The sequence below is a fragment of the Vicia villosa genome, linkage group LG1, assembly GCF_029867415.1.
Source record: "Vicia villosa cultivar HV-30 ecotype Madison, WI linkage group LG1, Vvil1.0, whole genome shotgun sequence".
NCBI lineage: Eukaryota > Viridiplantae > Streptophyta > Magnoliopsida > Fabales > Fabaceae > Vicia > Vicia villosa.
In genome coordinates this window covers 113,567,186-113,589,640 of record NC_081180.1, presented here as the reverse complement: position 1 = coordinate 113,589,640, position 22,455 = coordinate 113,567,186, and the positions used below count along the sequence as shown (strand labels likewise).

At 33.7% G+C, this 22,455-nt stretch overlaps 3 protein-coding genes across 3 annotated transcripts; 2 read left to right on the top strand and 1 right to left on the bottom strand.

Moving 5' to 3' along the window:
- The first annotated feature begins 2,083 nt into the window (after window positions 1-2,083).
- On the top strand, window positions 2,084-5,341 carry LOC131651999 (uncharacterized). Its single transcript, XM_058921761.1, has 6 exons — window positions 2,084-2,823; window positions 2,914-3,034; window positions 3,150-3,440; window positions 3,518-3,619; window positions 3,836-4,026; window positions 5,338-5,341. Exons 1-6 carry the CDS (start codon window positions 2,084-2,086, stop codon window positions 5,339-5,341), a joined length of 1,449 nt encoding a protein of 482 aa, XP_058777744.1.
- An 11,736-nt stretch (window positions 5,342-17,077) lies between these two features.
- LOC131643907 (peroxidase 3-like) lies at window positions 17,078-18,565 on the top strand. The gene is made up of 4 exons (XM_058914263.1): window positions 17,078-17,339; window positions 17,450-17,641; window positions 17,729-17,894; window positions 17,980-18,565. Exons 1-4 carry the CDS (start codon window positions 17,130-17,132, stop codon window positions 18,381-18,383), a joined length of 972 nt encoding a protein of 323 aa, XP_058770246.1. The 5' UTR covers window positions 17,078-17,129; the 3' UTR covers window positions 18,384-18,565.
- A 1,443-nt stretch (window positions 18,566-20,008) lies between these two features.
- LOC131643906 (protein SLOW WALKER 1-like) lies at window positions 20,009-21,969 on the bottom strand. The gene has a single exon (XM_058914262.1). It carries the CDS (start codon window positions 21,830-21,832, stop codon window positions 20,246-20,248), a length of 1,587 nt encoding a protein of 528 aa, XP_058770245.1. The 5' UTR covers window positions 21,833-21,969; the 3' UTR covers window positions 20,009-20,245.
- Between the last annotated feature and the right edge of the window lie 486 nt (window positions 21,970-22,455).

Below are 22,455 nucleotides of genomic sequence, written 5' to 3'. Positions count from 1 at the left end.
GGAGTCACGCACAACTGGACAAAAAGAAGTATATTTTGGGACCTCCCGTATTGGAAGGATAACTTGTTGCGCCATAATCTAGATGTTATGCATATTGAGAAGAATTTTTTTGATAATGTATTTAACACAGTGATGGATGTGAAAGGCAAAACAAAAGATAATGAAAAGGCCAGACAAGACATGGAAAAATGGTGTAACAGAAGAGAGTTGGAGTTGAAGCCTCTACCGAATGGAAAGTTATTAAAACCCAAGGCTTGTTTCACTTTGACTTCCCAAGAAGCTAAAGCTGTTTGTCGATGGCTAAAAGATTTGAGAATGCCCGATGGGTATTCATCAAATTTATCAAGGTGTGCTGACCCTAACACTGGGAAGTTGCATGGAATGAAAAGTCACGATTGTCACATTTTCATGGAACAATTGTTACCAATTGCATTTGGCTCGCTACCCAAACATGTTCTTGATCCACTGACTGAAATTAGTCAGTTTTTTAGAGATATTTGTGCGTCAGCTTTAAAAGTGGAAGACATCATGAAGTTGGACCAAAACATTGCAATCATTCTTTGTAAGTTGGAACAAGTATTTCCGCCTGGTTTCTTCGACTCAATGGAACATTTACCTGTGCATCTTGCATATGAAGCCTTTCTTGGTGGACCAGTTCAATATAGGTGGATGTATCCGTTTGAAAGGTTCATGGGTGATTCAAAGCGATCAGTGAAGAATAAAGCAAGAGTTGAAGGTTCTATATGTGCACATTACCTGCATCGAGAAACATCACATTTTTGCAGTCATTATTTCAATCACTTGATGTTAACTCCTAGAACCATACGGAATCCGGTAAATGTCAACCAGAGGAGTCAATTCACCTTATCAGTATTCGGTCTTCCAGGTCGACCTTCTGGAAAGAAGAGTGTGCATTGGTTGACCCAGAAAGAAATGCAATCCGCACATGTCCATGTCTTGATCAACTGCGTCGAAGTTAAACAATACCTTGAGTAAGTTTACCCAATAGTTTTTTTACCTTTGTTGACAATGTCTGTATACCAAACTTATTTAACTTATGGTGTATATTTTGTAGGGAATTTAACAATGCATATTTTCATAGTACCGGTGTACAATCAACATCCGGCGTCATTCATGCTGAATTTCCCTTATGGTTCAAGCAAAGATTGTCTACCGTGTTTCCACCAACTCCAGAAATACTCCATTTGAGAAACTTGGCAGAAGGCCCTATCCAAAGCGCAAATGAATGGCACACATACTTCGTGAACGGATATAAGTTTCACACTGAGGCATGGACCGAAGGGAAAAAAACCATAAACAGTGGTGTATTTGTAAAAGGAGTTACAGATGGTGGTGAAGATGACTTTTATGGAGTTATTAAACATATCTACGAGTTGGTATACCATTACATGGATTCAGAAAATAAAGTTGTCTTGTTTTATTGTGAATGGTATGATCCAAGTAGAGGCACAAAAATAGACAGGTCATATGGTACTGTTGAGATTCAAATGAACCGGAAATACAAAGAGTATGATCCTTTCATAATGTCAAATATTGTTAGGCAAGTTTATTATGTACCTTATCCTTCATTTGTGACACGTAAAAGAGGATGGTGTGTTGCAATAAAAACAAAACCGCAAGGTCATATTGAAAATGGCGATCAAGTAGAAGATGTTGCCTATCAAGTTGATGATGTTGATCAAATTAATGAAGTGGTTGCAGCTGAAGACATTACAAGTTTGTCTGATACAATTGTTGAGGGACATCAAGTTGATGCATCTATATTGTTGGTTGAAAATAATGTGGATGAAGAGAATGATGAAGAGTTTGAATCCGATGACAACAATGAAGAGAATGACGAAGAGAACGACGAAGAGAACGACGAAGATAATGATGAAGAGAATGATGAAGAGAATGATGAAGAGAATGATGTGGATAGCGAAGATGAAGAATAACTAAACATTGAATGTATATTTATATGTTAATGAATATTTATTTATGTGTTAATGAATATTTATTTATGTGTTAATGAATATCTATTTATGTGTTAGTGGATATCTATTAAATATCTATTTATGTGTTAATGAATATTTATGTGTTGATGAATATTTATGTGTTGATGAATAATAAAATAGGTAAAATGCCACCTAAGAGTAAAGATAGTGGTAAGAAGTCCCAACGTCCGAGGATAGTAGTATGTGAGGCGCCTCCCATGGCCGTGTCTTCCCGCCCTCAGAGTGTTGATCATATGTCTTTAGCCAGTACTCAGGCTTTTACCCCATTACTCTCCTCCCACACATTCCCGTCTGGAGTACCGCCATCCTTCCAGTACTCAGCGGTACCGCCATCCTTCCAGCATCCTGGTGTGCCCCCGTCCTTCCAGCAGGCGGCAGGACCTAGCTTTCCATTCACACATACTGGTGTGCCCCCGCCCAGCTTTCCATTCGCCCATACTGGCATGCCTTCATCCTTCCAGCATACTGGAGGATCTGGTTTCTCATATCCCATGCAGATGACTTCCTCCTTTCAGCATACGGGAGGATCCAGTAGTACACCTCCGACACAGGCTGGACGATCTCCTAGTCCACGCCCCACACAGGCTGGACGATCTCCCCGTCCACGTCCGACACAGGCTGGACGATCTCCTAGTCCACGCCCCACACAGGTTGGAGGCTCACGCACCCCACATCCCACACATGTACCAGCACGTGAGGTTGATGAGGCAGTTGATGAGATAGATGGAGCTGATCTTCGTGGGAGGGATGATCCTGATGAGATTCATGTGATTGACGGCAGATTTTGGATTCAGCCCGAAGGAAGCAAGTAAGTTTCCTATTTAAAAACTTTTATAGTATGTATACTTTTTCATTTTTTTTATAAATTTATATCTAACATTTTCATTTTTTGTTTCAGTTTTACGCCGAGTCGGACAGCTGCTAGGGTTGTTAGCTATATAATTCAGCAGATGTATAAATCAGCTTTTAAGAGCTATGGGGACGTAAAAAATAAAGATGAATGGTTTAGAATGTTTAAGGTATTGTTATTTATATATGTTATGCATTTAATTTATTGTTTTAGTTATAGTTATTTAAATAAAATTCTCATTATAATTACTTAACATTTTATTTTAATGTCATACATTATTGCAGGAGAAATGTGTGTGGGATCCTTTGAGTGAAAAAAGTGTTCAGAAAGTTTTCAACACCAGATGCTCTAAAAGAATGTCTGATATGCTGCGGAGAGTAAGGGAGAATCATGAGCTTCATGGCATCCGTCCTAACTGGATAGGCGAGGAGGTTTTTCATGATCTTGTTACATATTGGAGGAGTCCAGAATTCCGGGCTAAATCAGAAACTTTTAAGAAGATGAGGGCATCTGAAAAGGGCGGTTGTGTCAACACAGTTGGAAGTATTAGCACCGCCGAGCATGCCCGACGATTGGTAAAAATTTTAAATTTTTTAAGTTACATCTTTATTCATAATATATTTTACTAATTATTTTTAATTATATTATTTAGGCTAAGGAGTTGGGGAGAAAACCATTGATGCCTGAGCTGATTTCGAGGACCCGGACAAGGAGATCGGGAGGTTTTGTCGACGAGCGCACGAAGTTGTATCTTGTAAGTGAAATTTACGTTGTTTATTTTTTTTAAATTAATACAAAATTTGTGACGTGAATTTCATGTGGCAATTGATAAATTGCCACATTAAAATCATGTGGCAAATCATAAGTTGTGGCGTGAAAATCACGTGGCAACTTTTTAATATATTTTAATTGACTAATTAAATATGCATTTAAATATTTAACTTACATTTTTTATTGAATATCTGTGCAGGAAGATTATGATAGGCGACTTGCCATTTTTCTGGAAAATAATCCTCAATTCATGCCAGCAGAGGGGGAGCCGCTAAATGCGGATGTTGATCACTATATCTGGTGTGAGGTTATTAAGGAAAAAGGACCTAATGGTTGCTTTTTTGGTGCTGGAAATTTGGCGGCCAGCTATAGACGTGGTGACCGCGATCTGTTTCAAAGACTTCAGGATGGAGAGGGTGGATCGCGTCAACCAAATCTGACACAGGAACAAACTGAATTAGTAAGGCAATTGGCGAGACGCGAAAGTGAGGCCCAGATCGAGATGATGCGGAAGAAGCAGGCTGATATGGAGGAGCAGCATGCGCGACAGATGGAGGGCATTATGAAGAAGCAAGCTGAGATGGAGGAGCAGATGAGACGGTTTATGCAAGGAGGTGGAAATTACAGTAATGCTCCTCCTCAAGAGCCGGAGGATGACGGGGTGGCTGATGATTTTAATCCGGATAATTATTTTCCGGATGATGCGTCTTGAAAACATTTTGTATTTTATTTATTTTTAATTTATTTTTATGTAAAATATTCTACATTTTAATTCATTACAGTATTAGTTTTAAATTTTTAGTTTTAATTAATTGAATTTATTATATAATGTTTATTATATGAATTTATTTTATACAAATTTATTATATAAATTAGTTTTTATAGATTTTAATATATAAATTTTATTTTATAGGTTTTATTATATAAATTTTATTTTATAAATTTTATTATATAAATTTTATTATATAAATTTTATTATATATATTTTATTATATATATTTTATTATATATATTTTATTATATATTAATTAATTATAAAAAATATATAAAACAAAACAAATCTAGCGTGAATAAATTTTAAAAAAAAAAAGCATTTAATGTAGCGATGTGGTAATCACGTCGCTACATTGGTCAGCAAACACACTGCCCCACACCTGCCACGCCTGCTGTGTGTGCAGATGGATGTTCCCCATGTTTCCTTGTTGCGACGTGGGAGTCACGTCGCTACTTTCTGACGTGGTCTCCACGTCGCTACAAGTTGCCACTTTGTCTCCTGCGACGTGGTGGCTCACGTCGCTACTTTTTTGTTGCCACGTGATATTTCATGTTGCGACGTGTTTCCCACGTCGCTGCAGAGCATATTTTTTGTAGTGATTCGAACCTGTTGCTTTATCTGCTATTTACTTTCTTGCATTGCACTCACATCAAATATTCTTGTTCACCTTAGATAAGCACCTTAACAATAGAATTGATAGATTGACGATTGGTCTATGTGGTTCGATAATCTTATATATTACTTCGATAGGTTGTGCATTTGCAGTTCTATATTTAGGCTATACGTAACAGACCCATCAAGTTTTTGGCGCCGTTGCCGGGGACCAACTTCGTCAAATTTCGTACCCTATTGTTATCCCGTTTAGACTAAGGCTATTGTTATCCCGTATAAAAAACTGTGTATGATAATTTTATATCTATTAATAGTTAAGAAATATTTAAAAAAACTAAAAGATAATTCTACTAAAATTACAAAATCTATACGATTAGATTTATATAAATTTATATAAAATAACTTTACTAAAAAATATTTAAACTCTATTTTTTTAGATGATTACATTTTCAAAGGAAGAATTATAAGTCTACACGGCATATTTTGTTTTGTTTATATCTAAAAACAGAAACACTACCATGTGCCACCGGACTTGTTGGAATTAAACAAACAGACTGTCTTAAGTATTTTTTTTTTTTTGGTAGGATCAGATTGTCTAAGTTTCATATAAACATTAATTGACTTTTGGTTATTGAATACTCTTTAATACTCTTTTCTAATACTATTCGCAATTGATATGCAAATAATGTTAGGAGGTGATCGGTGACCTTCCTTCACAAGAAATAGCCAAAATAAACATATACAATTGTATACAATGTACCTGATTAACTTGAAAATTCATTTTGATCTCTTAATTTAAAAAAATAATTTAAAAAAAAATTCATATTAATTTTTTAACTCTTCAAAACGTATGATGTTAGTTCTTTTCGTCTAACTATAGCGACGGAGAAATTTAAAAATTGGTCGCTAATTAGACAAAAAAGAATAACGTGATACGTTTTGAAGAGTTAAAGAATCAATATGAACCTTTTTTTTAAATTAAGAGATCAAAATGAACATCGAGGTTAAGATAAAGAACTAAAAAGGATATTAAACTTAGTTATTTTGAGAGATAGGTTTTGCTCTAGGTTGACAAGAGGTTGAACAAGACCGGCTCGATACAACGGTTAAATTCAGGAAAACCAATTCACTAAAATGGTGTGTGATAGACCTCCACTCTAGAGCAACACATAGAAGCGCGGTCCTCGTTCTCATCTTAACAGTTGATATGCATTCAATGGTCTTCCACAATTCAAGCTGGTAAAGTCCACCTTGAAGGTCTCTAGAACGGTGGGGGAGGTCTCTGATGTGTTGAGAGGGAGGTGCATCTGCAAGTTTATCATTCCTTCACCAAAGTTACTAAATTTAGAGAGGAAGAATTTGCAAGTATGTAATGAGTTGTACCTTTGTCTGATACAAAGTCACACTTATATATGAACGACGGTAAGAATTGCCCCCCATGAATGTGGCACTTGGTGCAGGGATCATTGGATTGATTCCAACAGTTGAAATGAACATTGTACTTGGCTAGTGTGGGGCATACTATTGAGAGTACATTTGTTTTTCCTTTTGAGTGGACTTAGCTTTAGATTGAGCATTCGTATTGGATCAGTCTTTTGGGACCATTTAGCCAGTTCGGAACAACCTCCCCCTCATGTCCTTGTTATCGAATACGAAGTTAGGATTGTTGTAGAATTGTCGAGATCAGTCTCAATGAAGCTCATTCTTAAATCCTATAAATCAAATAATGGAAACGAACTAGTTGTGACATTGTTTCAATTAGGTAGCTCTTCTTGCCCGCGGAAGGGGCTCCCCTTTAAGGGTCTCTTGACGCAAGGTCTTCTATTTGGGATAAATTTTTTCAGGTCTGTGTTGAACTCCCCTTATTTAGTTCTTCATTTCCCGTCATTATCTCTTCATCATATCAGAAGATGAGGGTGGAATCTTTCGGCTTAAATCATGCATTATTCCTTGTTGTTGTTGATATTCCTACATCTTTATTTGATAAACTGCACTTGTACTTATCAAATAAGCAGTTATTGCTTTGTACCTACTCTCATGGACTAGCTTCAGAATATTCCTCATGGTTCTAATCCGGGGAAGCTTTTCTACTGCGTTCTTGAGGTTGTTTGTTACCTTCTTTAGGCACCCTACAAACTTAATGACATATGTCTAGGAGATGTTTTTCAAAAAAAAGTAGTCTATTGCATCTCCCATATGTGTTGGATAAATGTTTCATCCATATTACGTTGTATGAATTTATTTATACGTCAGAATCCTACAAGATCAACATGTAGCCATCAGTTCATCGTGTACGTTAAGGTACTTCATCTTCAAGTGGAAGAGGGAGGAAATGATATCCAGAGTTGCTGTGAAAAGTCTCTCCAAGATGAACTTATTGACGCTTTTACAAGGGACAACCATAAATTGCAGTTATACTGTCCTGGTGTCTCTCCCTCTTTCAAAGGTAACCATAAGCTCTACAAATCCTCAAGGAAAACTTAATGTTCCGTCAAAATCTTGCACGCCAAAGCGTATATAAGGTGATAGTTTCCCTTTTACAAGTCTATCTTCTCACATAGTTCAGCATACAATATTTTGCACGACCTTCCCTTGTCGATGGGAATCCTCAAGACATCAAAATTTGCCATGGTCATCGTGACTACTAGTGGGAAGATCTCGTTAGGGGTACTGCCTACATTTCCACAATCTCTAAATTCCAGAATGGGCTTATCTGGCTTCTCACTATGAAACGTCTCTCCCTTTTATCTACTGACATTAATTATATGATATTCCTCTTCAAGGTCCCTTTTGATGGTCTCTTCTAACGTAGACCCTCCATTGATGGAAGTGATGAAGTTGTAACCTCCAGTGATGGATGCTATGAATGGTAGTTTTACTCTACAAATTCCATCTTCCTTTTTCGGTGTTATCTTTTCCCTTACTAAAAATCTCCATGCCTCAATTGCTTTCATAGATGGTGCCTCTCTTCGGCGAGGAGACTATTTCTTTTGCGGTTCGCTTTGTCTTTTAGACCTTTTGGGGAAGCCTTTATTTACATTGTAGTATTTTTTCTTCTTGCCCACTTAATTGTATCTTCCCAATCTCCTGTTGTAAATCATATCCTCTATGGTGTCCTTTAGATGAACGCATTCATCAGTGCTATGTCCATGACTCATATGGAAGCAGAAGAATTTTGACATGTATGTCTCTGCGTATTATTTCAGAGGCTAAGAATTCCTTATCTAGTTATCTTTAAACTTGGTGTTGTCACATTATTGTAAGATCTTTTCTCATTAAGTATTAAGTGGTGTGTACAACCATAATAAAGTGTGTGGTCCTTTATGTATGTTTAGGTCTTTGTCTTCTTGACGCATGTTGTCTCTCACATGTCACCCATGAGTTCCCTAATCCTTTATTCCATCCCACATCCTCGACCAACAACTTCTCCTCATAGTTAAAATAGGTTTAGGCCCGAGTGGGGAGGTTGTTCATTCTCCTCATACCCTTTAAACCTAAATTTTCTTGGATCATATAATTCGTCCTCAGTCCCTATTTGAAGATCCAACATTTTAGACCATCGTTGGATCACCTACATCCACGGCTAATTTAGTAAACAAGTCAAAATATCCTCTAAGGATTGATCTCTTCTTTTGGTGGATCCCAAAGAGGAAGGCTATCATTTTTTGCTGACATTTCCATGTTGAGAATTTCATTGTGATCTCATCAAACACTTTTCTTCAAGAATCGATGGAACCGTCCTCCAGATTTTGAATCAAGTTATGGAGGCTTCTTGAGAGTTAATATAAAGAACTTTCATTTCACAACACTTCTAGCATTATGATAGTTGATCATAGTGTCCATATGCTCTATATGTTCATCTAGATCCCCGTTTCTGTCATAATTGTCCATCTTTGGCAGTTTCTCGAGGGACATATGAATCCTATAGTCAAAAATGTGCTTGGGATATGGATTTTTTATGGCGAGAAGGAGTTTGAAGGATGGGGCCTTGCTCGTTTCTCTTAAGAGAGTGGTGTGACGTGCATCTCCTGTGACAAAGATATTCAAGAGGAGTCTGGCTAGTATCCCCAACTCGAAGTCATGAGGAGTTGGGTTACGGTTGTGATGGCGACGAAGCTCTAGTTATTCTGGTGGCTTCCTTTGTTGTAATGTGGCATTATTGGGAATGGCCCTAGGCGTGGTTCCGAGGTTAGCGTGCTGAATTACTTCCAATTAAGTACCAACTCGTGATGAAGCCTTTTGTTTGTTTTTTCTATACGTAGAAGTCTCTCATTAAGAAGATACATGTTTTGTTATTGCACCAAGTTATAGATACTCGTAATGAGTTTGTTTGTGTCTTGCATCACCGATTGTGGCATGGAGTCACAAGAGGTTTTTAAATATTTATGGTTCTGAAAATTGCAATTGCGGTGGAGGTAGAGGTTGTTTCGAAGTTTGGCATTGTAGTAACTATTAAAATGATTGTAACGACGATAGGACCTAGAAAGTCCTTTTTCTAACCGATAGAGAGGTCGGGATTTGGCGAGAGGCAACGACTAAAGAAGTCACTAGGGTCGGACCTCCCACCTCAAAATGAGGAAGTCGCACTTTAGATGTTGGAGCTAGGACCAGTGTGACGGTGTCAATTATCGGGATGACATTGCAGTTAGCGGATGATTGAGTTGCTTTAGAAGCTACATTAGCTGACGGATGTAGAAGTCAATGATGATCAAATTGATTAACATAAACGAATAAGTTGACGCAGCATAGGAAATCTGAGTAATCCAAAGTGGAATTTTGTGAGAATCAAGAAATGTTTCCCCCATACGGCACCAATATTCAAATATGGAAGAGAAAATTGGTAGTAAGCAGTCTCAGAAGGTGAAGTCCATCGTGGAATGTCTTTTGCATGATGGTAGAGGTCTCCGGTGGAAGGATAGAGGGTGTACCTACAAAGTTAAAATTTCGCACAAATCAGTGAACTTAGAGAGGAAGAACTTGCATGTATTTAATGTATAGTACCTTAGTCTGACACAAATTCACACTTATATATGAAAGACAGATAGAATCGTCACTTTAAGTAGGATCGTTGGATGGATTCCAAAAGTTTAAATGAGTATGGTGGCTTGCTTCAATGCGGAGTCTTCAAGCGAGAGTATACATGTTTGTTATTTTGAATAGACAAAACTTTGAATTGAACATTTGCATTAGACCAGTCATATTGAGTCGTTTGATTGTGTTGGAACAACAATGTTATAATGAAAAAAAGTGTTTGTGTAATAACTTTATATTGACAAATTTTGTTTACAAAGACTACAAATTAGATTTATTAAAAATAGAAAATACATTTAATTTTATTTTTTATATGTTACTGTGTGATGAAAGAATTTAAATTCTTTACGACATATTTTGTTTCTTTTATATTAAAAAAAAAGAAACACTACCATGTGCAAAGGACTAGTTAGAAGACAAATTTAGAATAATTTTTTTTCAAATCGCAGTTGACTTAGGTTATTGAATACTCTTTTCTAATGTATTCGCAATTCACATGCAAATAATTTAGGAGGTGATACGTGACCCTCCTTCACAAGAAATAGCCAAAACAAGTATATATATATATATATATATATATATATATATATATATATATATATATATATATATATATATATATATATATATATATATATATATATATATATATATATATATATATATATATATATATATATATATATATATATATATATATAACTTATTGGATTTTATAAAAGTCTATTTTAGCAACATGTACCATAGGGTACATTTAACTATTTTTTTAGCTAAAGCCCGCTAAAACACACCTTCATAAAAATAAGTTGGTGTATTTTAACAAACCCCAAAATACACCCACTTATTTTTATGAAGGTGTGTTTTTGTAAACCACACATGGTTTTGCTAAAATACACTCAGTTATTTTTATGAAGGTGTGTTTTAGCAACATGCACTTTAAAGTGCATTTAACTATTTTGTAGTTAATGTTTACTAAAAACCATTATATATATATATATATATATATATATATATATATATATATATATATATATATATATATATATATATATATATATATATATATATATATATATATATATATATATATATATATATATATATATATATATATATATATATATATATATATATATATATATATATATATATATATATATATAGCATATCAAGTGAGAGTATTTTATAATGAGAGATGAGAGGAATAAATATCAATCATTGAATTCATCAAGAGAGAATGTTAATACATTAATGTGGCTATTAATTTCTCTTTTAATGAATCTAATGGTTAATATGTATTTCTCTCGTTTCTCATTATAAAATGCTCTAACTTTCACTTGATATTATATATATATATATATATATATATATATATATATATATATATATATATATATATATATATATATATATATATATATATATATATATATATATATATATATATATATATATATATATAGGGTTGGCCCTATGCTAGTGTAGGAAAGCTACAACTCGGTGTCTCAAACTTTGAAAAAAAATCCAATACATACAAAAATTTAGATAGATCAATACTAAAAATAATTATAATTAAATATATTATTGATTAATATAAAATTGTATATTTTTTAATTATTATAAATGTATTTATATTTTAAATTTGGGTTCATTTTTAAAATTAGAACGGAGCCTTCGCGTTGTTTAGAACGGACATATATATATATATATATATATATATATATATATATATATATATATATATATATATATGAGGAGGATTATATTTACTCCAGGAGTAAGTTCTTATAACTTACTCCAAATCTAGACCATTGATTCTTCTGAATCGAATGGTTAAAAATAATAAGTAATAGTTTTCTCTCTCCATATTTAATTACTTTTTATTTTTAACCACTAGATTGTAAAGAATCAATGGTCTAGATTTGGAGTAAGTTATAATAACTTACTCCTTGAGTAAATATAACCCTCCTCTCTCTCTCTCTCTCTCTATATATATATATATATATATATATATATATATATATATATATATATATATATATATATATATAAATATATATATATATATATATATATATATATATATATATATATATATATATAACTTCTGGAAGAACTATACATGGTATTCCGGTAGAGAATAAGAGATTGGTGATGAAAAGTGAAAAAGTTTTCCGGCGTGTTGGTACGAGCCTCTGGTATGATGGAACAGAGTGTACTTGCAAGAATAACACTCAAACGCTCAATTTACTTAATTCAGAGAGGTATAACTATGCAAGAGTGAATATTTGATTATGGCGCATGGCAGAGTTTATATACAGCGAGCGGTTATAATCGCTCCCGCTCGAAGGCTATCTGATTAGATTTGACCGTTGGTGATGAACATGTAGGTTGACTCCAATGCACGACCCTTTGATAAGGGTCCACATGTTTTTATTCCCTCTAGAGGGTTCTTTTATTGGCCGCTCGAATTTGGTTGTGTTTATTGGGTCGTTGGATCACCTGAAACACTTGGCCCTCAAGTCCTTACTTTCATTCATAAAGCTATGGTTGTGAAGCATATTGAGGTAAACTCTTTTGATCTCCCTCATGGGGCGTATGAAGGTTGCTGAACATATTTTCACTTTATGTTTAGAGATATGGAGAGTGAGAATAGTTGGCGGCAGGGAAAATAGACACCAACATTATTAGTGACATACATGGTATTTGAAACAGGCCTAATCACCTTTAATCTGATTAAGTTTCCAGTAGTTTGTTCACACTTTTATTTTTATAAAAAATTATTCTTGAAAATCCCCCAATATTATTTCAATAGTAAGTGAGTCATCTAGTTAAAATAGCACAATCTTTATGGATACAAATATATTTTTACTACTTCGATAACATTTAGTACATTTGCTAAAATTCTATCACTATTTTTTTTTTGTAAATAAAATTCTATCACGTATGTATGTTAAAGTTTTCACCCATCCCAACTTAGCGTTCATTGTAGGTTATTTTGGTTGATATCTCAACAACCATAGTATGCAGCACTAGATAGCACTAAAGCATGTAACACATTATCTAGAGAGAGCTAGAGCCTTCGTGATCACTTATCGAAAGTCAAATAACTTGGATATCATTGGGTATTTTTCCTTTAAATTTGTTGGATACCCGGATATCAAACGTTTAAATTTGTTGGAAGTTTGCAAAATAGACTTGAGTGGCTCCCTCAACCATGGAAGTAGAGTTTGTGGCTTGCTTTGAAAAATCAAATCATGAGGATTGGATGCAAAATTTTGTCACATGCCTACACATTGTTGAGAGCATCGACAGGTCGTTTAAGGTTTATTGAGAAAATAATGTAGTTGCGCTCTGCTCCAACAACAATATGAGTTCTATAAAGTCTAAATTCATCAATATCAAGTATCTTGATGTAGAAGAAAGATTTCAGGAGAAAGATATTTGGATATAACATATAAGGACGAGCTTAATGTTAGTTGATCCACTAACCAAAGATTTGAGACTTAAGGCTTTTCGTTGGCATGTTGCTCACATGTGTCTTGGTTTTGAGATTGTCTTAAATTAGTGGGAGTTTTTTTATATGTTTTATACATTAGTTCTATTTTGGTACAAACTTTATATTTAGAAATAAAACTTATGAAGTATTATTTTTATAACAATATTAACTTTTTGTTATGTGCAAATATTTTATTTTTTTTAAATGCCTGCAATAAAAATCACAACAAAAAAAAAATAGTTTTGAGTAATGCTATTCTTGCCCCCATATTATACACCAATACTTACACTAAGCACTGTTTACCGTATTTATACAGTGAACAGTATTTTTTAAAATAAAATAATAATTTTTTTTTTAAATTACGGACGACGTTGTTCATGTACGGACGTGCATTAACCAACTTCATTACTGCATTAACCAAGTTTTACACTACATTAACCAAGTTTGATAATTGCTAAAAATTATTTTTAATACCTGAATGTTGCATTAACCAACTTCACTACTGCATTAACCAAGTTTTTATTCTGCATTAACCAAATTTGATGACTACTGTAAAGTACTGTTCATGGGTGTGAGAATAGCATTACTCAAATTATGTTAATGCAGTGTAAAAACTTGGTTAAAGCAGTAATGAAGTTGGTTAATGCAACATCCAGGTATTAAAAATAATTTTTAGCGGTCATCAAACTTGGTTAATGAAGTGTAAAAATTTGGTTAGTGAAGTTGGTTAATGCAACATCCAGGTATTAAAAATAATTTTTAGCAAACATCAAACTTGGTTAATGCAGTGTAAAAACTTGGTCAATGCAGTAATAAAGTTGGTTAATGTACGTCCGTACATGAACAATGTCGTCCGTAATTATAAAAATAAAAAATATTTTTTATAAATATTATTATTTTATTTTAAAAAACACTGTTCACCGTATAAATACGGTAAACAGTATTTGATGTAAGTATTGGTGTATAATATGATTGTAAGAATAACATTCTCTTTAGTTTTAAATTGCACCTAAAAAATTTTAGTTTGGTATCAATAAAGACTTCAATTTGACCAATTGAAAATAGATATGATTTGTATATCACATTAGATAAAATTTTCATGTCACTCTATATATGACATCAAATACATTGATGTGGTGGTCGTTAAGGTTTTGTCACATTATATGCTAGTGACGACAAACATGATGGTTCAATTATTAATATAAGAGTTGGATCAAATTGTAAAGTTGAAATATAAAGATAAATATTATTTGATTGCTCGTCTAAAGAGTTGAGATATAGTTATTAAGATATATTGCTCAAATAGTAGAATGTTGAAATATTTTATATTTAAATAGAATTTAACTATTATATTCTAATAATTATAATGTGTGAATATATATTTATATTAATTATTAAATTAAGATTTCATTGATTAAGAGATTAAATAAAGTAAAAATGCTAATTAGTTGAATATGAAATCAAATATAAGTGGATATCAGAATCATCCATTTTAAAATTATAAAAACCTTAAGTGAATATATATATATATATATATATATATATATATATATATATATATATATATATATATATATATATATATATATATATATATATATATATATATATATATTCCTTAATGTATTGTCCCCATCTGAAGAGAATTTAAAAAGACGATAAAAATATCAATAGAAGAAGAATCACACAAATCATCAAGTGTTGGTTGCTCGTCTCTAAATTCTAATAATTATTAAATTCTAATAATTATAATGTGTGAATATATATTTATATTAATTATTAAATTAAGATTTCATTGATTAAGAGATTAAATAAAGTAAAAATGCTAATTAGTTGAATATAAAATCAAATATAAGTGGATGTCAGAATCCTCCATTTTAAAATTATAAAAATCTTAAGTGAATATATATATATATATATATATATATATATATATATATATATATATATATTCCTTAATATATTGTCCCCATCTGAAGAGAATTTAAAAAGACGATAAAAATATCAATAGAAGAAGAATCACGTCGGTTGCTCGTCTCTAAATATATGTTTTTCATGATAATTGCCAAAAGAATTTTTTTAGTGAATCCAAATATTTTCAAAAAAACACTTATTGCTTCTTTTTTTTTTTTTAAGGAAAAAACACTTCCTTCATTTCAATAATAATAAGAGAGAGAATACATGTTGGTACATCGGTAAAAACATGAAAACTAGCAAAAGATGTAGCCGCCCTAGCTAAGACATGAGCAACTTCATTAGCTTGTCTTCTAATGAACTTAACATGAGAGTTCTTAAACAAAGATGTTAGAACGCGCTTACATTCTAAAATAATAGCACCACAATCCTTATTGTTTGGAAGGATCCTATTCACATTATCCACAAAGATGCTTCTTTGGGCTATGTTTGGGAGTTTGGAGGGGAGGGGAGGGGAAGGCTTCCAAAAATGAAATTTTAAAAAAATATAGAAAAATATTTGACATTCTTTGAAAAAATGATTTTGTTTAGAATGATAAAAGAGTCATTATCACTACTAAATTTTTAATTTTTAGAATACTATAACAACCTAAAAGATATTTAGAAAATTTATGTAAGCCCTTCAAAACCCTTCAAAACTCTCGTTCAATATAATTTTTGAGTTCCCCCATTTTATGGGGTTTTTGGTGTTATGAATAAACTCAAACCCTCCAAAACCATCCTACCCAAAATCTTTTTATCCTTTTCAACCAATTCTTCTTATTTTTCAAAGCACTCCCCTCCCTTCCCCTCCAAACTCCCAAACATAATTTTATAACTATTTATATGATTATTTGGTTTTCATATTAAAATATATGCTATAATATATTGAGCATGTATAATCGATGTTAATTTAATTCCATCACACCAACATTATCTTCAAGATGAGTTAAAAAAACACATTATGTTGTGGCATTATGCAAATCTTTTAATCACAATGCTAGAAAAGCTAGATCTAATGTAAACACAAGCTTGTATGATTTGTTCAAGGTATCTAAATGGATGTTTAAATGTAGTTTTCTGAACTAAGGCTAAAAATAACTTAAGAGTGTTGACCAAAGAAGATAACGACACCAAAACAAAGAGCATAATAGGTAAAGACCCGCTGGCATGGCATTTTATAAATCAATTTAATTAGTAAGCAGGGTATTTAAAATAAATATGATTGTCTTTTCTGTACATATATTTTATTTATAAATTATATTATCTCTACTCTATTATTAATGCTGATCATTGTAACCAAAAAAAAATTATTGGTGCTGATCATAAATTATTTAACTTCTGCACTACTCAAATAGTAGTTTTTTATAATAAAAAAATTAATTAAAATAGAATTAATGACATAATATATCTTTACAAGTAAACCATGATATTAAGCAAGCTAGACAAAATCATGTGATGATTTAGTTATTTTTAGAAAATTATTTTACCTAGCTATCTTTGCAATTAATTCAAGAGCATATTCAACAATTAAATATCAAATATTGATGCTATAAAAAGGCTACAATGTCCTTATAGCTCAGCATTCAGAAAACTACTACAGAGAAAAACTTCAACTTGAATATGAAGAACAAATATTCACTAGTAGCTTGCATGATACTCTTAAGCTTCTTCCTTGGTTGTCAAGGAAGTAGCCTTAGCAAGAATTTTTACCAGCATTCCTGCCCTCAAGCCGCCGACATAATTAAGAGCAAAACCCTACAACATGTCGCTGCTAATCCCGTCTTACCTGCTAAGTTGATCAGATTGCATTTTCATGACTGTTTCGTCAGGGTATAAATCGATACATCAGTAATTTTACGCACTATTGTTTCCAATTTATGAATATTCGTTGTGTGTTTAATATATGTAAGTGTAACAGATTGTTAACATAAACATTTCAGGGTTGCGACGGCTCGGTTTTGTTGAACTCCACTGCCAATAACACTGCAGAGAAGGATGCAATTCCAAATTTAACTTTGTCTGGCTTTAATGTCATTGATGACATAAAAGACGCGATCGAGGCAAAATGTCCCAAAACTGTTTCTTGTGCTGACATATTGGCATTGGCTGCTAGGGATGCTGTTTCTGCACAAGTAACCTAACATTTTTTTCTTTTTTTACAAGCAATGTCTGCATACTATACAACAAAGTTCAGCCTCAAAATTTCTTCTATTTTGCAGTTTAACAAACCTATGTGGGAAGTACTCACCGGTAGAAGAGATGGTACAGTATCGAACCGTACCGAAGCCTTGGAGAATATCCCGAGGCCTAGCTTTAATTTCACCCAACTCAAACAAAGCTTTGCAAGTAAAGGTCTCACCCTGCATGACCTTGTTGTGTTATCAGGTACGTTGATATAAATTGTACTAAATACATAATTATTAAGTTGATGGTAAACACTAATTTTAACTTGTATATTATGTATTTGTAGGAGCACACACAATTGGAATAGGCCACTGCAATGCCTTCAGTAACAGGCTTTATAGTTTCACGGGAAATGGCGGTCAAGACCCTTCTTTGAATTCGACATATGCTGAATTCTTGAAGACTAAATGTAAGAATCTGACTGACAACACTACGAGGGTGGAGATGGATCCTGGAAGCTCTAGGAATTTCGACAGTGACTATTATCCTGTCCTTCTTCAGAAAAAGGGTCTGTTTCAATCAGATGCTGCTCTTATAACACAAGATCAGTCAAAAGGTATTGTTGAAGAGTTGGTTGACCAAAACAAGTTCTTCACAGAGTTTGCACAGTCGATGAAAAGGATGGGAGACATTGGTATCCTCGCAGGCTCTGCTGGGGAAATTCGGATCAAGTGTTCCGTTGTCAATTGATAAATAAGTTTAAAAGTTGAGTCTAGTAAAAGGGGATTTATAAGTCATGAAAGAAAGAATATCTCGTCAATAAGAATGAGAGAGTATATGCATAATGCATGCATGGTTTCAAGTTATTGTGTATTGCCTACTATATTTCAATTATGAAAAATAGATTATCCAAACTTCATTGGAGTTTAATAACTTAGTCCTTAATTCTTGAATTCCCCCCTCCCCTGCAGATACACTAACATTTTAGTTTTCAATTGAGACATTTCAAAGATCTAGAAGTCAAGTAATTTGATTTAAAAAATGTTTAAAGTATCAGCAAAAAGGAAAATGCATAATTGACATTGCTACTTCAGCAACTAATACACATCAACACCTAACTATACATGATATAAGAAGTGTACTAAGAAGATTGAATAAATTTGCAAAGATATGAAATTGTTATCAGCATTATGTTAGTGAATAGTTATAGATTTTAAAGCTCGGTTGATAGCGACGTTTATACATTATGTTAGTGATAGAATTGTAATAAATCCCTTTGCAAATGCGGTCACTAGATCTGACTACAGAAGTGGCAGATCCTATTCATATAGCGCTTGGAAGGAAACCGACAAATACATGAACTTCTAGGTCAAAACTCTAGAATAACTTGTCAAGTACACTAAAAACCAGGTTATGCAGCAACACAATGCTATCTCATCTTTAACAAGACATGTGGATCAACATATGGATGAAAACAAATCTGACAAAAATCTGAATTATAATGCCTACATTGCCTCTGCAAGCTCGGTTCTAATGGTTACATTGACAGAAGGGCAAACCATCATGTCACCCATGTTTAGATAGATTTCAAGATCAAACTCAAGGATCAAAAGTGAGCACTTATCACAGGCCACTTAATTTCAAAGATTTGTTATATGTTCCTCAAATCAATAAAAACTTTAGTAGATGATCACAATACATGCCTCAATTTCATGATACTTGTTGCTCAGGGAAGAACAAAGAGGCAGGGAGAACTCTACTGGAAGGAAAAACTAAAGATGTACTTTATCAATTGTTTAGTGTCTCGGTTGATCGAATGCAAAAGAGTTGAAACAATCAAAACTCTTGAAAAAGATGAACCTGGATTTTGCATTCAAGTAGTATGTTCATTTCATTTTGATGATGATTTTAGTAGATTTGTATGGAGTTATCTTCTAAGGCAAAAATCAGATTGGGTAACAACTTATAAGCTTTTATTCAATTTAAAAACCTTGTGAAAATCAGTTTAATATAAAAATTAAAGCAGGGTTCAAGAAAGTTTATTCAAAACCTAATAAAATTGATAACAGAAGCAGGAATTCAATTGAGGCAACCATCATCTCCATACACATCTGCTCGAAATGGTAGAGCAAAGAGGAAATATAGATTTATGGGTGAACTTAGATTAACATTGCAGGCTCAAGCTAAAATGCCCTTGATTAACAGTATCATAATGCAGACACCGGTTCTTTCCAAAAAACAAGCAACAGAAATATTTGGTTGTCCAATTTCATACTAGAAATAGAATACAATTTCATATAAGCAGACGCATTTTCCTTGGCTATAGGAACTCACACAAGAAGTTCAAATGCCTAAATTCAACCAGAAGAGTGTCATAATGAAAATAATTTTAATTTTCCTTTCCTTTCATACAAAACAAAACTACACGGAGATAACATTCGAGCTCATATATGAAAGAGTAAGTAGAAAATAACTCAATAATTAGCTATAACACTTCAGGGTGCTTTACAAGGCACACAAAAATTCTGGAAAAAAACAAATAATAGACTAAAATATAACAGAACAAGTGAACAAAAACACCTCATAGATGAGGATGACAAAAGGCCAAAATTTCATCTTCTTCCAGCAATCCTCAACAAAGGAGAAATTATCCCTTGTATCTCTTGCAAAGACTGTTGAATCCGTATCTCCGCCTCCACAGTGCCCTTGAGATTTCTTATATGTTTCTTGAGAACTTCAGAAGCCCTAATATCATCAGCCCTCATTTCAACAACCTTATTGGCCAATCCCATTAACAACCTAGAATACTTAGGCACAGTACAATACTTATGCAAGAAAGCCAAAAGCAGTTCCAGCTTCTCCGAATCCAAATCAGAAACACACTTCAACAGTTTCTTCCTAGACACCAATTCCTCCATCACAGCAACCACATAGCCAGGATTCTTACCTTCCAACACACATACTAGAGCCTCCCCGTGCCTAAACTTGTTCAAAAGCTTATCATGTGCTGTCAACTTCACTTTCTTCGGCTTCATAACCAAGTAATCATCCTCAGCCGGTTTCTCTCCTTGCCCTCTTTGAAAATACCTATAGTAATTACTTCTCAAAACCTTCTTTTCATTACTCTCCACAGGCTTAATCCTCCAAAACGAATTATCCTTACTCTCCTCAATCTCACCCTCCTTTATCTTCCTCTTTGCAGCATAAATTGTTCCATTTGAAGTTCCAATCACTCTAGTAGAACAATCTGGCGAATACCCAATAGACAAAAGCGGCGCAGGGAACCTCATCGAATAAGTAACCTTCATAGAACCATAATCAAACACCTTCAAATAACCATCCAACCCAACACTCATTATCCTATATTGATCCGATTCCTCCCCAGAATCCTTCCCGATTCGACCAACACAAATCGAAGTCACAGTCTTGTTGTGACTCTCCATGGAATAGAGTAACTTCCCACCACCAATCAAGTCCCAAAGCTTAACAGAATTCCCACCAGCCGTCGCAATCATACCTCCCGAAGGCAAGAAAACAACATCCTCCACAGGAGACCCATGGTTAAAATCCATAGCTGCTTTCGACGAATCCCTAACCCTAACATCCCAAAGCTTGACTAAATGATCATACGAACCAGTAACGAAAGTATCAGAATTAACCGGAGACGAATCGCCGCACCTAACATAATCCTTATGCCCGTAAAACTCATGAATCATAGTCTCCTCAGCAACATCCCAATACTTGACAAGCGCATCATCACCACCAGAAACGAGATGAAGCTTATCATGATGAGGAAAATGAACAAACCGAACAGGTCGATTATGAGATCGGAGTCTCCGGAGACAACTACGCGTGGCGATATCAAAGACCTGAACGAGACCGGAGAGGTCAGAGGCGGCAATGAGGCGAGCATCGTTACGGAAGGAGACCGACGAGACGACGTCGCGGAAGGAGGAGATTTTGGCGGTTTGGGTGAGGGTTTGGGAGCTGAAGATGGAGAGGGAGGTTGAGTTAGCGGCGGCGAAGGAGTGAGGGGGAGTTGGTGAGAAGGCGATGGAAGGGATGGAGAGGAGTTTGGGGATTTGTTGGGTTTTGAAGGAGGACCAGTATTTGGATTCGGAGGTTTGTTTTGGAGTTCGTGGTTTGGTTTTGAGATTGGGTTTTACTGGGAAGTTTTTGGATACTTTGGTTTCCTCCATTGATGCAGAACCTAAGCTAAACCTAAACCCCTTCGCTTTGTTTGATCGTTTGGTGAATTAGGGTTTAAGGTTTGGGAGGTGGCGGCACTGTGAAATGGTTCAAAGAAAGCCCGCAAAGTAGTATAGTAGTAAAATCTTAATACTCTTGTAAGAGTAATTATACACCGTGTTCACTTAATTACTGAAATAGAATTTTAAAATATCGGGTAAAAAGAATGTTAGTTATTCAATTTAGATATCTATAAATTAAAAAAAAAACGACATTCTTAATGTATTTCATAATTATTTAAAAATTTAGATCTTAATGAACTTTTTAATGAGTTTTTAGTTTCACATAATCTTTTTTCATATAAGATTTCTAATATTTTTGTATACTTTTAAAGATTTCTTCTTTAATTTTTTATTACTTTCTAATTTATTTGATAAGTTTTTTTATTCGAGTGTTGATGATGATGATGATACAGTCGGTGATTTCATGTTCGACGGTCTCCATGATGTAATTAAAAGTGGGTATGTATTAGTGACATTCTTTCGATCAAGTCAATGACGTAAGTGTAGTGTTCAAGATTTTAGAATAATTTGTATCGGAGTCTAAGCTCTTAACTTAGGTTTTATATTTAAGT